The sequence below is a fragment of the Watersipora subatra genome, chromosome 2 (genome assembly GCF_963576615.1).
Source record: "Watersipora subatra chromosome 2, tzWatSuba1.1, whole genome shotgun sequence".
Taxonomy (NCBI): Eukaryota; Metazoa; Bryozoa; class Gymnolaemata; order Cheilostomatida; family Watersiporidae; genus Watersipora; species Watersipora subatra.
This window is the reverse complement of record NC_088709.1, coordinates 39,563,319-39,579,804: the sequence shown is the minus strand read 5'-3', so window position 1 is coordinate 39,579,804 and position 16,486 is coordinate 39,563,319. Positions and strand designations below refer to the sequence as shown.

The 16,486-nt window shown below is 35.6% G+C and overlaps 1 protein-coding gene across 3 annotated transcripts in view; it reads left to right on the top strand.

The window, feature by feature from the left end:
• The window catches only part of LOC137386886 (uncharacterized), a 36,199-nt gene that overhangs the window by 8,176 nt on the left and 11,537 nt on the right, over window positions 1–16,486 (top strand). For all 3 annotated transcript variants that reach the window (XM_068073076.1, XM_068073079.1, XM_068073077.1), the window contains exons 8-12: window positions 16–156; window positions 3,295–3,432; window positions 3,539–3,722; window positions 10,536–10,657; window positions 11,693–11,884. In XM_068073076.1, coding sequence (XP_067929177.1) covers window positions 16–156; window positions 3,295–3,432; window positions 3,539–3,722; window positions 10,536–10,657; window positions 11,693–11,884 — 777 coding nt within the window. The remainder of the gene's footprint in view (window positions 1–15; window positions 157–3,294; window positions 3,433–3,538; window positions 3,723–10,535; window positions 10,658–11,692; window positions 11,885–16,486) is intronic.

The following is a 16,486-nucleotide window of genomic DNA, read 5'->3' as shown; positions in this document are numbered from 1 at the left end:
AGTGATATATTGCAGACTTCCAACAACCTACTTGATGATCTTACTATCACGGTCGGTAAAGTGGAACGACCTCCTTTTGTCGACAGGAGAACAACTGGAGAAAGAGGAAACAGTCTTGTGCGGCCAAAGAACACTCAATGTCCTATATGTGAGAAGGTATGTCACATCATCGCCATCATGTTGGCTTGATTACATTTTTTTCTATTTACCGTACTTTTCGGACTATAAACTGGAGCTGTTCGATGTCTACCTGCATTATGCATTCAATTTCAGAGTTGTTTTTTCTTGAAAACTGAATGAAACCGAATCTTGATTTGTTACTTTGGTTTACACAGATGGTCATTATGAACCACATCGAACCGAGATTTGTATATTTATTTATAAATAGTAAACTAATAATTATTATTTGCAAAAAATGTTTAAGTAATGGTGACATTTTCAATTATATTAATTAACCAATACAATTTGAAAAATGTTATCTTTAAAATTTAATGAATCAACATCAAATTAATTAATTTAAAAACAATTGAATAAATAAAAAAATTACAATATGCTCAGGACAAATACAAGCAATGAAGATTAATACTGTAATAAGATATTACAAATATAAGTCTCTTAACTACAAAACATCACATGAGTTAATTTGGCAAGAGTCAAGACTATTGCTACAATTTGGATTTAAAAAAACTCTACACACATTTGCTGACCGATCTTTGCTCTCACGAAAATTTGCTTAGGAAGCTGCTGTGTGGGCATGCGCAGACACTGAATCGAATCGTGATGTAAAATTCGGTTCATACGCAGTTGTCTTCTCCTTTTGATTCGATGAACTGAGAGAGAACAACTATTGAAAAACTGAATGCACTCGAATCGTTATCCAGCACTACTATAAACCGTTCGATAGTGCTTAGTTTATGTACTTGTAGGTTTCAGACATGATAAAACAACAACTATGTAGGGCTTTAGTAGAATATGTTTGAGTCATACCTGATCAGACTTTAGCTTACAAATTTGACCTTTTAAAGTTTCAAAACAAAATAAGAACTTATAAAATAAGAAACCAAAATAATTGATTAGGTAAATATTTACCAAGTAGAAAATATCACAATGAAATATTTCACACTTGCTACTTAAAAGATGACAATCATTGCAGGTAGATTTAAAACTGCTTTCATATCAGTAACTTGAAAATAAGGACTCTAGGAGATCTAGGAGCGTGTAATGATATTAAAATCTTAATGATGGTGCTGCATGCAACCTTCAGATGCAAATATTATTCTTTAATTTCTAATCGGTCCAAGTGCTTCATTGGTCCAAGTGCTTCATTGGTCCAAGTGCTTCATTGGTCCAAAGGCTTCCATCGGCTACTATAGCACTACTTGTACTTACCGTATTTTTCGGACTATTAACCGCACCCCTATATAAGCCGCACCCCTATATAAGCCGCACCCCAATATTAACCGCACCCCTATATAAGCCGCGCCCTTATATAAGCCGCGCCCCTATATAAGCCGCATCTGCTTTATTTTTCAAAAAGCGATAATAAAACAATACATAGACCGCACCTTTGTATAGACCGCAGAACTCAGGACGGTGCTTTTTAACGTGACAGCAACTTTTCTGTTTAAAACGGAACAGTGCCTAACGGCACTGTTTCGTATTAATCAACGCTTTTCAACCTAGTGTACAGTATGTTGTTTATGTTGAATATTTTTTGTGTGCCCATTAATGGCTGTCATAGGAAATTAGCTTTGCTCACAAGTTTTTTATGTAAATGTAAAAGTGATTGACCTTGGCTTGTTACTAATCTATTCAAGTTTATTTACTATCCATTCAAGTCTATCACTTTTGCTGATTTCTGTCTTGTTTTCACATTTTGTCATGTCTTCGTTCCAATTTGTTATATGATTGTTGACTCTTCATAAAAAAGAGCAACTTTATTTCAAGATATGTAGGTCGATCACTTATCACAGCTGGTGAGGACCAGCACTGACTGTAAAAATTTAAAAATTGCAAAGTAGTGTGACTGTCCAACCTTTTGCAAACCTTGGATCAGCCGTTGAGAGTTGAGCTACGTGGCACAAACAACAACCTATAATTAAAACATTTGGTTCCGCCATGTTTCACTACCTGAAAACCGGTTTGTTTGTTCATTTCGTTGGTCATAAGGAAAAGGTTGAGGTAAGATCATGTTGCTTTTAAATGCATCTTTGGCAAACAACAAGCTAGTTTGGCAATGTTTGTTTCTCGAATGGAGATTTTAATCGGAAACCCCCAATTTTTAATTTGTTTGAGCTGCTGTTGAATTTTGGCTAACACATTGGCCAAGTTGAATGCAAGGCTGTAGGCTCCAAATCTTCTAGTAATGGCATACCCTTGCTAAAAGCATATTCTTCCAGTCTGAGCAATAGGCTCTCTCTTTACTCATCAAAGCAAACACATGTGCACCGAATAAAGCAACTGGAGGCAATCTAGCAGAAGGCAATGTTGGCATGTTTTTAATACAGAATCTGAAAGACTTATGTTAAGTTAAGAGTTATATTACGTGTTATAACTAGGCTGCACTACACAAATCGTATTAGAAAACACAATGAATGTACAAAACATATTGCTGTGCTAAAACCTGATACATTAATTGTGCTCCAAAAAAGCATATAATTTAGTGGACTGCGAATCTCGCAATTTTAGTTGACTAGTGTATCAGCAATTGTACACAATAGACATGGCGTGATTATTAATCTACTACCTGTCTGTTCGATAGTTGCTTGTTTATCTGATAATTCCTGCAAATAGACTTTGTAGTATGTAATAAGCATTCACATCAAATGTGAGATGAGCACTGGGCAATAAGCAGCAACAACTATTATAAGCCTTGCGTGATAGCAATTGGTTAACTCCTCGTGACATCAATTGTCTGCACATGTAGGTTAGGTTGCAGCTAATTGCGTAATCTCTAGAAAAGTCAGGTCATATTTATGCTTCCCGAATGTTTTTGAATTGTGGTTATAAAATTACTCTAATAGTCTTGTGCATCTTGTTTTGAGGATTGTGCTAGAAATAAAATCCCCTTTAAACAAACTGAAATTCAAAATGTTGATAAAACCTAGTATTTGATCGAACGTACACCAAAAATTTTATTAAAATCCATTAAATCCTGTTTTGTAATGTTATCTGCGACAGTTAACACAATTATATTTTGAGCTGTCATTCAACCTTTAACTGAAGTGCGAGCCGATTTTGTTTGAATATTACCAGGTATATGCGATTGTTATGCATGTGCGTTTTCCTTGACAGGTTGTGAGAAGGTATGACCTCAACAAACACATCCGCAATGTTCACTCGGGTGAAAAACCAAACAAGTGTCCATATTGTGAGTATGCATCACCGTGGAAAGGCAATCTTAACACCCACATAGCTGGTGTTCATACGAAGGTATGCCAATTCTTTTTTTCATCAATCAATATAGCATGATCTTTCGTCACCCTACATCATTTCCGTTACTCGCGCTATTTGAACGCCTATGCGCATAATCTTTTAGGCTCGCTTACATGATTGTATTCGGTGCGGCCTGTCATTTAAGACGAGGAGTGCCATGATTGGGCACGTTCGCAAGGTACATGATAAGATGTATCAGCCCAAGGAGCGTCTCTTCGAATGTGAAGAATGTAACAAGAAATTTTATAAAAAGTTTCATCTTCAGCGTCACATCCGTGTCCATACAGGTGAGTTTTACAGACCGTCCTTTTATTGCATTAACTATGTCAGTAATAATATGGTGTTTTCTATATTAACTATATCAGTAATATTATGGTGTTTTCTATATTAACTATATCAGTAATAATATGGTGTTTTCTATATTAACTATATCAGTAATAATATGGTGTTTTCTACATTAACTATAATTATCAGTAATAATATGGTGTTTTCTATATTAACTATATCAGTAATAATATGGTGTTTTCTATATTAACTATAATTATCAGTAATAATATGGTGTTTTCTATATTAACTATAATTATCAGTAATAATATGGTGTTTTCTATATTAACTATAATTATCAGTAATAATATGGTGTTTTCTATATTAACTATATCAGTAATATTATGGTGTTTTCTATATTAATTGCTATATTAATAGCTTATTTTGAATCAGATTGTACAAAGGCTTGGGATGTAAATGTTGTTAAAGGTTGACTTGCAACAAAATTCACATTACAGTTATTTGGTATCATAAGATTCACCATGTCTTACTCTGTTGTGTTGTAGGTGCAAAATATATGGAAATGTGATTACAAGCTCATAAAAGCTCAAAAACGAACAGTTAATCGCAGCCACACGAGACCGCCCTAGTTTGGATTCGCTTTCCAAAACGGCTCAAGTGGGACGTAGTTGTTACAGGATGGTTTCTGTTTACACTTTCATGCAACCTCATTCGTCAAAATATTTTCACAAATATACTTCACGCATTCAATAAAACCTAGCCTGTCTTGACAAGCTGTTGTTTTTGCATAGTTGTCCCCCCGTCGAGCGGCGAGCAACAACAGCTTGTCACAAGACGTACTGCACCTGATGCATCAGCTGCACTTATAAGAAGTTGTTCTCTTCCGTCTACGCGGCTCGGTTGCGATGTTATTCCGGTCGCTCCATTGGTAATCATAATAGATTTCAGGCAAATATTTATGTAGAAAAATTAAGATAAGAACGTTTAACTGGCGACCCCTCTCTGCAGTAAACTTTATTATAATTTGAGAACTTAGGCAACAGCAGCGACTAAACATGTCGTTATTTGTGCGCTCAGTCAGTTTTATTTCTATTTTTGTATCAGTCAGTTTTATTTGCTCTTATGGATTTTATTTTAAGTTTATTTTATTCTTAAGTTCTACTAAAGTTTATCACAGAAACTGGTCTTTGGTTAAACGTTGTAATCTTGTTTTTTTTCTACATAAATTTTTGCGTGAAATCCGTTATGATTACCAATGGAGCGACCGACATAACATCGCGGCCAAGCCGCGTAGACGGAAGAGAACAACTCCCTATAAGTGCAGCTGATGCATCAGGTGCAGTACGTCTTGTGACAAGCTGTTGTTGCTCGACGGGGGGACAACTACGCAAAAACAACAGCTTGTCAAGACAGGCTAAATAAAACCATGTCTATTGTTTTTACACGTCTGTTTTATCGTCATTGTAATGCTGTCACTTTTAGCACTGATATCTGATAACTTACCGTAAAAAATCGTTAAACTTTTTAACCTTACTTCGAAGGAGTATATATCATTGTCTGATAATCATGACGAGCCTGTTTCTTACCTGTGATAATCGAAAAGAGCCACAAACATTTGCGAAGTATTGGGACAAGTGATCAGATTACGACTTGACGATTGAATAATGCCAAAAGAAAACTGTAAAGTAGCGAGCATCTATATTTGATACAGGGTCTTCGGTAAAACCCGAAGTGTTTGTCATAAACTAGTGCTACGATAAGTTTTACATTAAGCTTTTTATTGGCATTTAAATTCACGTGAGAACATACATGACAAGACGATAACCAAACTGGAATGACTACGTCAGATAAATGAACAGATTCCAATCTACGGCGGCTTTTCGCTTTTGAGCTTTTAAGAGCTTGTAATCACATTTCCACATATTTGACACCTACAACACAACAGAGTAAGACATGGTGAATCTTTTGATACCAAATAACTGTAATGTGAATTTTGTTGCAAGTCAACCTTTAAAGCTGTAATACATTTCTAATTGCATGAAGGTTTTCAACTAGCCCTATTATACCCGTGTTAACATCTTGCTACATAACCATAGCGATAGCAATGATTACCATTGACCTTTGGATCTGCTCTTACATGTATGTGCGTACACGCCTTACAATTAAAATGCTGCTTAATTAGCAAGAGTTACTTCGTTCCAACCAAAACAATCAGTGCGTAATCAATAAACTGAAATGATCATATGATACCCTGGTGAGATAGTCTATTTGCTGTTTGAATTTTGTTATATTTAGTTGTATTATATGTTGTTGTATTTTATGTAGTTGTATTATATGTAGTTGTATTATATGTAGTTGTATTATATTTTGTTGTATTATATGTAGTTGTATTATATTTTGTTGTATTATACCCTACAGGATGAAAATATTCGTTGGTTCTAAAAATTCGCGATTTTGCGAAGTCAGTTCCGCGAATTACTAAATTCCGTGAATAATTAGTTCTATTTTTAATCACAAGGAGAATAACTACTGCATCAAATTAAAAACTAGCCGCTAGGCATAAATACTAAACGTAGTTGAGTTCCAAAACATTTTTAAAATCATTGCCTGGGCTTTGAGCTAACACCATTGCCAATGCATCACATTTCTTTACAGAATTATTTAAAGTTTGTCAGAAGATATGCAGAATGGTGTCATTGCAAAAATAGCCGCTAGGCAGAAGTACTAAACGTAGCCGAGTTCCAAAACTTCTTTAAAATCATCGCCGGGCTTCGAGTTTTATTGCCATTGCATCAAACTTTACTACAAAATTTTTCAAGGTTTTCACAAGTTATTCGGCATGGCTTCGTCATCGCAAAAAATCTTTCCTAGTCTTTTTACATTGAAATCAACTCCATCAATCTCTAATACCGAAGTTGAGGACGATCATGATTCTGATCTGGACATTATGGTATGTATTTGATTTGCAGTGCAGATACATTTTTCCATAATTAGCTGCATTAGTTAATTCTTTTGTTTAAAAACTGATCGCTTTCATTAAATATTTCATCTATTGTTTTTGCACTTCTGCACCACAGCACGTTTTTGCACTTTATTAATATTTTTTCTTTTTAGTGTTTACTGCAGATTGAGAATGAAACAACCTACTCCGATTACGAAAGCCAGAAACAAGTAGTAATATTCATCAAGGCAGGAATATTGGCAGAGAAGCAACCAGTCAACCTAGACCCCTTCATCGACAACAACTCCTTGATATCGCTGCAGCAAACATGATTAAATTATTTATTTTATTTCATGTATAGATATATTATAATTTATTACAAACTTGAGTGTACAAATAAAATATTTCAAATACAAATCAATTTTTACAAATGATGAATGGAGTAAATATAAAGTTTTGTCCATATGGCGGTTGTCTAGCAATAAAATTAAACTGGTGCTCTTGATAAGTGAATATTAGCGTGTAATGGTGCTCTCTGGCTAATTATTTTGGCAATAGCAGCAATGTCACTGTCTTGGGTAGATGTTAAAGGCGATTCTCTCGCTACTACATGACTGGTAAGAAAGTTATCATCAGAACTCTCCTTGTGGCTTACTATTGCAAAGTTCTGCCGGTTGGCCAAAAATATGTACTCGTAAAGACGTTTTTGTTCCTTTTTTAAAACATATATTATCCTCGTTAGCAGCTGCAGTCACTTCTACCTCAATTTCAAGACCTCCTTGAATGATTGGTGATCGTCCAAGAATAACATCTACCACCCTTGCAGTCATTGTGCTTCCGTGTATGATAAAAAATCTCTCTCGCACTAAAACAAATAATGAAGCGGTAGGGATGGAAAAAATAAATATTGCGTTTTGTCGAAGAACCAAAGTAAAATTCAACTAAATCAGTAAATGGTTTTGAACAAACTCATTACTTACCACAAATTGTTGGTTCATCAAAGGCCCCCAAATCAATGAATATTCGTGAAAACCTCTGAACGCCGCAAAAATTTATAGCTTAGCATGATCGACTCGTAGTTGCAAGCTGTGGTGTACATCGCGTTTCGGTGTATGCGCACACCGAAACACGCGGTGTGCGCACGCGTAGGGTTAACTCTATTGCTAGCTGCAATAGAGTTAACTCTTCATAAAGAGTGACCGTGTTCAGCCGCGAATAAATTAATCCGCGACTATGCTTGAAAGGCAATTTTCGCGAAATTTAACTCCGCGAATAAATTCATCCTGTAGGGTAAGTAGTTGTATTATATGTTGTTTTATTATAGGTAGTTGTATTATATGTTGTTGAATTATATGTAGTTGTAATTTTGATATAGTCGGTTCATATTTATGTCATTTGAATAGTTCAAATTCATTTAAAGATGTAGTTGCGTCAAAATTTAAGTTGATCTTAAAAGAAAGCATTTTTTTTCTCTATCAGTTGATATGTTGTTTGTTGTGTTACGCGATCGCATTGCCAAGATATTTGAAGATTAAAACCGAAAAAATCTGATCACCGTAAAAACGCTCAGGCCACAAAAACGTGCCCAGCCTCGCCAAAAATGATGTCACGCGTTTGGCAACCTCTCTCTATCTCTCGTATTCACATCGGCTATTTGCGATAAAAGTCTAGTCTTACGCGGCTCTATTGGCATATATCTTATTTTGTATTTGCTCGTGTTGGCTAGAATAAAATTTTAAATCCTGCTACAGATGCATTATTATGAATGTTTAAAAGGCCTCAAATAACGAAAATTGAAAGTTTGTTCTACTCACTTTCTCCAAATGTTGTGTAAACATTTGGGTACCGACTACCAATTCTACCGGTCTACGGTAATTCTGTCTAGCCACTTTATGTAGAACACGGTCTTTGTATCAGCACAGTTCTGCAGCTACCCATATAAACGATATACAGCCTCCCATAAGCCCCGCCCACATTATGTCGCCTATTACCTATTGCCTACGTACTAGTTTCTTACTAGTTTCTTACTACTAGCAAGCCACCTCTTTGAAAAGAATATAGACAGGGTTTAAGGATGAGAAGTCTGCTGCAAACTGGATTTGAACTCACATTCTCCAGTTCTGCGGACACCCATATACCATATCCGATTCACTACAATATTCTGCAAATCATGTTTTGCATTATCTTCAACAATATTATTTTATTATATAATTTTTACAAGCAAAAATATTTTCATCTTGGCATAAAGCTTTTATTAAAAATATTCATCAAGTCGTGGCCACTCACATAGTATTAGCTGATACAATAAGACAAATTCATCTACTGCAACAAACTCAAACAAAACATCATCCAGCACGCATTCAAGTCTTGCTTTCTCCTTTATAGCAGTTTCCACACTGACAAAGCTTCTTCGGCTGGTGGGACGACATAAACATTCTGTAATCAGTAAAACAAGTAAATGTAAACAAAGTAGATGCAATAAATATGTCATTCATAGATATGTCATTCTAAAGCGTATCTATTGACAGCTTCCAAATTGGGAGTTAAATAGATTGCGAGTGTAATTTTAAAAACGACTAAACATTTAATAAAGGCACAAGTACGCCAAGCCAACGATTCGAAGCTTTGGTTCTGGAAATTAAAGATTTGCAATGATCAATCGATTTTACCCACTTCCTACGTGTGAAAATAATTTGGAATCATGACTCTAATTTACCAAAGAAAATTCGAAAAAAATATTATAGCTAGGTAAAACGGCAGATAAGCTATGAAACGATGATTGGAGATAGCAAAGAATTATCATTTTATTAATTAGTATATGTATTTATGACTATAAAAAATATTACATTTACTAAAGTATAGAAGACTCTAAGTTAATTTACCTCCATTCTGTCTTCTTCTGCAGCAAAACGCTGCTGACGCCTGTCAGCTTTGGCCATAGGCTGTCTACTCTAATCTTTTACTAAACGTTGCTCAGATAACTCTGAGTAGCGGTCGCTCGAACTTGAAGCCATTTTAAAACTATGTATAACTTAGTAATTGTTGAAACGCGTTGAATCAGTAACGATGAGCATGAATTCTCTAGCGATGAGAATCTTCGAGATCACAGACAACGCGTTTTACGAGTGATAACATTTATTACGGTCTATATAAAAATTTCGCGATCGTGATTGGCTAACGAAGCGACCTCATATTTATCGCTCGTGGTTTCGTTTCAGAAAACAAGCTAGTGACGTCACGAAATTGGCACCCGCTGGAACGTGAGCTTTTTAAAAGAGGGCCTCATTCAAACGCATATATCTCTGGTCAGGGTTGGTCTACAAAGACAAAAATGGCATCAAATTGTAGCTGATGTTTTAGCCTTTTATGGGTCCTAATTTCATTTTTGACGCAACTACATCTTTAAATGTGTTGCAATAAATCCACCCAATCACCCAGTTGATGATAACTGATAATTTAGTCCACTCTCCAGCAATATTATTCCTATATGGTAGGTAGGGTGATTATATCCAAGTTAGGGAGAAGCTCTTAGCATATGCTCAGAGTTGCTAGATACATTGGTGTTTTTATGTTGGCCTCTTAGCATATGCTCAGAGTTGCTAGATACATTGGTGTTTTTATGTTGGCCTCTTAGCATATGCTCAGAGTTGCTAGATACATTGGCGTTTTTATGTTGGCCTCTTAGCATATGCTCAGAGTTGCTAGATACATTGGTGTTTTTATGTTGGCCTCTTAGCATATGCTCAGAGTTGCTAGATACATTGGTGTTTTTATGTTGGCCTCTTAGCATATGCTCAGAGTTGCTAGATACATTGGTGTTTTTATGTTGGCCTCTTAGCTTGCGATTCTTATTAGATTCTTCAATCTTTTTTAGGGGAAAAGCCTTTCACATGCGCCTTCTGTGAGAAGATGTTTGCTAGTAAGACCAACATGGACTCACACATACAAAGTGTCCATCTCAAGATAAAGCCTTTTAAATGCGGCTATTGTGAAAAGGTAGGCTTTATATACAAAGATATCGATACTTTGTTGTTTATTGTTGTCGTTGGTAGATCAAACTTTATAAGAGATTGTTCAAAATACTTTCTTGATGGAAGTGTTTCGGCATTCTGTTGTTGCAAAAGTTATAGCTTTCTGGTTCCATTAAGGGGTTTTTGTCAAAGTGTAGAAAGGGTGTTTTATGAAATTGGTATGTGGCAAGCGTCTCATGCAAAATACATATACAGTCAAACATGGATAACTCGCCCTCGGATAGCTCGAACACATGGTTAACTCGAACGGTTTTGTTTGGTCCGTTCCCACGTAATGATAAATTGCTTTAGATAACTCGACCTCAACTTTCTTAACTTTAACAGTTTTTTGCCCAACGGCTACCGAAACGGTTGTTATCGCTTTAGAAAATCACGTTATTCCAAGCCATAGAGGTAAACCTTAACTTTTCGTAGGTCATAGGCGCTGTCATTACCATCATCGGCAAAATATTTTTGTCAATGAGTTTTCTAAAGGTGAAATTTGATTTTTACCAAACATCCGCTTGGCGATGGCCCTTCGAAAGCAAGGAAAAGTGAGGTAACCTTCGCATACACTTAAAAAAAACTGACAAAAATGATCTTGGTTAAAATGCTCAAAAGAAAAAGATGTCTTTTCTTATGAGCGTTTCAACAGCCATCAAGTTTGGCCAATTTTAATCTAAGAAAACGCCCTGGCAATAACATCATCTCAAACAACAAACCAATCTCATGTGATAGAAAAATCTCTATACTTTTTGATAAAAAATTTTAAACTTTACATTGGAAGCATTTAATTTGAAATAAGCCATTTATGCTTTTGATTATATATTGCTTTATATTATAGTTTGTATATGTACCTGTATCTACTAATAAATACATGGACTTGTGACAGTGCTCTGATAACTCGAACTCTCTGATAACTCGAACGCTTTCGCTCGGTCCTGTGAAGTTTGAGTTATCCATGTTTGACTGTAGTATTAATTCAGACATTCTCCGCTACTAATGGATTTTCATTACGAAGGGCTTCGCTCGTAAGAAGATGATGCTTGTACACATCCGCAAGTACCACATGAACAAAGAGGATGCCACTCTTCTTGGCCTCACTAGCATTGATGACATCACACTGGATGACAATTTAGATGATGACAGTGACGGAAGTGTTGAGAGTGGAGAGATTTTGGCCGGGGAGGATGGAATGCCCGACTCTGGCATGGTAAGTTCTGGAGATTTCGTAATACAAAACTGAACAAAACAATACAAAACAAGATTTCGACACCAGCGTTAATTCACATGCCCATGTGACATATACATTTTTGGGTGCAGTGAATAAGCTACATGTTTGAGTAATCTGGGATTGTTTTATGAATTTGAAAATTGACTATTTGATTCTAGTTTTCGGTTTTTTCGGGTAAGCTGGCTGAGTTGCGGTATAAAGATACTTTAGAAATGCAAACTTTGTTGATGATTACAAACTTGCAGGCGCAATTACTAAACTGCCCTAAGCTCAATGTGTGAAGGTAGTTCTTTGGTTTACAAAACGTATTATGTTATACAGGCCCGTACACACTATCGCTCAAATCGACGATTAGCTGTGCGATGAACCGCAACGATGGACTGCTTTGACATCATTTTGCGATGGATGAGCGGTTAACGTAATTGTTGCTAGCGACTATGTGATGGACTTTCAACGTGTTGAACGTTGACACCGAGGATCGCAACTATTAGCATATTGATTGGCTGTTTGTTGACCGCACTGATCCAATTTCAACAGTTATTAAGATTGGCGTCAATTCATATTCGCAAGCCTGGCGAAGAACTACTTGCGAATGAATTCCATAATCAGATAACAAAAGGACCTGCGATATCTCCAATGCAATTTCTAATTGGTTGATGGATAGCGGATCACCTACAGCTAATTGCTCAAACACTATGTTTCCATGATGCGCAGTACTTCGGAGTTGCACTCTCTCCAAATCATGGAAACAGCGTCTTCGCACTGAAATCACTGCGCACTGATCAGTGCGAAGCCAGTGCAAATTCGCAGCAAGGAAACAGCAATTGCGCAGTGGCTGTGCATAGCTCTCGTGCTGTGGAGACAGATTCTTCGAGCGCCATAAACTGTTTTAAAAAAAACTGTTCGCCAAAAACATTATCTTGTTTTTGCTATTCTTCCAATATTTTTTCACTTAAATTTAACTATGGTCTGCTCCTACGAGGATGATGAGGTGATTACTTTCCTGGACTTCGTTATCGATACCAACACTTTTCCAAAATTTGGTGGCAGGTTATAAAGTAACATTTAAATAATATATTACCTGAATAAATATTTATTAAAAGTATATTACTTTGTAAAAATTGTGTTAAGGTAAACATTGTGAATGTGTAAAAATTGTGTTAAGGTTTGTAAAACCTTGTGATTGTGTATTGTAAATAAAAGTATAATGACGACAAAAGCATAAAAAGACCGTTTCTGACGTTTGGTATCCATGATCGATTCCATATCTCCATCCAGCGATTCGATTTATACAATTTCTTTTCTCTGGCTAATTTGCTGAAAAGCACTGCGCAGTATGTAAATGTACAATCCCCTCAACTTCGGAGGGGCTGCATCGGAGTACTGCGCATCATGGAAACAGTGATTGTGTTGTGATAATTTATACTGCACAGGTAACATCATGGAAACATAGTGATTGTGTGTACACCTTATCATTGGGATGACATAAAGATAGCTAACCGTTGTAGTCCATTGCACAGATAAACGTTGAATTGAGCGATAGTGTGTACGGGCCTTTACTTATGGTCATTCTGGTATTAGCTTATACACTATATCCAATGTAATTCCATGGTGTTACATTTTTCTGTATATAAAGTAATATCTAGGATCTAGTAAAAATCAAATTTATTCATATTGTGTCATTGTGGCCTAATATTATAGCTTATCGGTCTAATAAGTCAATTTTGTGGGTTTGCTTGTCTCACCAAAGGTCACTCGTGATAGCAGGGAAAACATACGATTTTAGCACTCCACTTGTGGCTACCACAAATTGATCTCTGTGATGGGTTAGTTGTGCTGCAGTCGTGACAATTATTTGCTGGTACTCTATGCTTTTAATCTCCATGGTCTCCATCTCTCTTATTAACTCCATGGTGCTGAAGGCTTTCTTACATAACAACCATAACTTCCTCGTGCCAAAGTGCATCAGCTTTCAGTCACACATATATGTATATAACACTATCACTGCATAACTGAAATCTCTGACCGATCTGCTATTTTGCTCAACTATAAATCCAATATGTTTCAAGCTATTCACCATATCATCATATCTACCATCATATCTATCATATTACCAATTCAATATTCTGATTGATATAATGTAGCAATTAACGATGAAATAACTCGCCACACCCCTGCTCATCATATATATATAGCATGTAGTAGACACTCCTATAGCGTAAATTCCGTATAACATAAAGAATTCATGTGAAGTTTTTGCTTCGTACAAGGTAAAAAGATTCCATATAACGTAAACTGTCCCGTCGGGTGAGTTCTCAAATTTTAGTTGAATGTTTATTTATCTCGGCCCACTTGCGATGGAAAATTGATGTGCGTATGGCATTATATTTATTATGTATACAACTTTTGCAACATTCTAGTTTGTTGACACATGACGATAAATCGTCATGTGTCGACTAAACAAAGAATAAGGCGTTTGCTCAATTATTTATAAATACAAAGGTGATGGTGCCGGTGTTACAGCGTCAGTCTACCAATCAGAATGGCACAAGTTGAAGTATCGTCGAAAGTTCTCTTATCCTAACCTTGACCCTCTAGATACGGATAGCCAGAGAATAGGTAGTACACGTACCGTTTTTTTATAGTAAAAATATTTGGCAATTTTGCTATATTGTAGATGTATAAAATATTTATTACTAGTTTTACTTTGAAAAATAGACTTTGCTGTTAGAAAAAATAAGTGAATTGTTGTAAAGGAAGTCAAAGATATGCACTCCCCATCAACTTATAGTAAAAATTATCGCAATCATGGTCTAGAAAACCAGTGATATTGATCAAAAAAGGAGAAAAATTGTCGATGCAAACCAATAATACTGCAGTTGCAGTACAGCCCACAAATTAAAAGAGTAAAGTAAAGTTTTTCCTTTTTACATGGCCAAAGAAGTGAGTTTGGAAAGGATTAGGCAATTTACATGTATTTTACTGTTCTTATAACATAAATTCCCTACAACATAATGTTACTGGAGCGGATTATTTACGTTGTAGGAGCGCCTACTGTATATCCAATAATTTATCTTTAAAATACTCAAACAACACTCCTCTTAATTCCATTGTCCAACTCGCCACGAAATGCTGAGAATTTCGATAAAATGGACTAGTTCAGGAAGCACTCGTATCGCTAGAATCACCGAATGATACCTTAAACCCAAATGTTCATTGGATTAATGGCCAATGCCAGTATCGATGTTCAAAATAAATCACTTCGTGTCCAAGTTTTTTAATTTTAACCATGTGTAGAAATTGAATAAATCTTGTGATAAATGTGTTTCATTTAAAATCGGACTCTTAGGTTAGATAATCTTTTTACCAGGTTTTAATAAATAATGACGATCTAACAACTTTCTTATTTATACCATGTGAAACAATTTGTATCAAAGTGAGTTTAGTGGTCATCTTTTACACACTTTATTCAATCTGCTGTTATTCATTATTTGAATAGATTCAAGATTCAAATTCAAGAATCAAGATCCTTAGGCTAAATTATTGCCTCACCATTCTGAAATAAAGGAAAATCAAGCTCTTTTATCCCTCTGTCGATCATTCAGTTTTCGCCGAATTGTTTTAACAGAGGCAAACGATTCTAATGCTGTTAATATTCTCTACGACGTTCAAGGAGTCCATAAAAAGATTTTGTGTTTACCGAAAGCTGTTAAAATATTTTTACAGTTTTTTGACCTTCAAATCTGTCATAATGCCTTTAGAAAAATGCAGTTATTTTTAAACAGTTTCCAGATGATTTACAATCAAGTTAAGTAAGAACTACTTTGGTGGTAAAGTCATTTTTATAAATTTTCTGTGTTGGTGAGATTTTTTTTATCAGGTCGTTGGTGTACTATGTGACTTACATTTTCTAGGGCAAAACACAAAATGTTTTGGTTTCTCGTAGCTGTTATTTGATGGCTACTCCGTTAAATAAAATGCTGCTTCATTTGCATGTAAAAACAGTATTTGTGTAAGCATTGGGGCAAGATTTGTGACTTGGGTTATGATCGCGTGGAGCATCGTATTTGGAAAGAAAAAGAGTGGGCCATGTACTAGAAAAGTTTTAAAGATAAACTGTTATTTTAAAAGTTTCTTTGCAATGCAAAAGATAAGATATGTTGTGGTTGCTGTGAGAAAGTCATGCGGCAGCTGATATATGCATGTGACTGCGGTATAGTGCAGAGTTGAATTGAATTGTACTGATCTGGGACTAAAACTTGTGTAGGAACTTTTTTCATGAAATTGTGCTCCATTCTAACACTCGTTTTCTCTAATGCAATTCGAAACATTTACACTTGTAAACATATACACTTTCAAGCATTTACATTTCCAAATATTTAGACATTTCCTATCATTTATGTTTAATTCTCTGTGAGCTTCACGTCCGTCACTGCAGCTAAATGGTTTATGTATTTTGGTTCATTAATAGCTTGCCCATGCTGCCAGTTTGGTAGTCGTATTTTACTTGATTATTTCTGTCATCCATGTTTCAATTTTTCTCTGTTAAACACTTGGAATTACGTAATTTAATATTCTAAA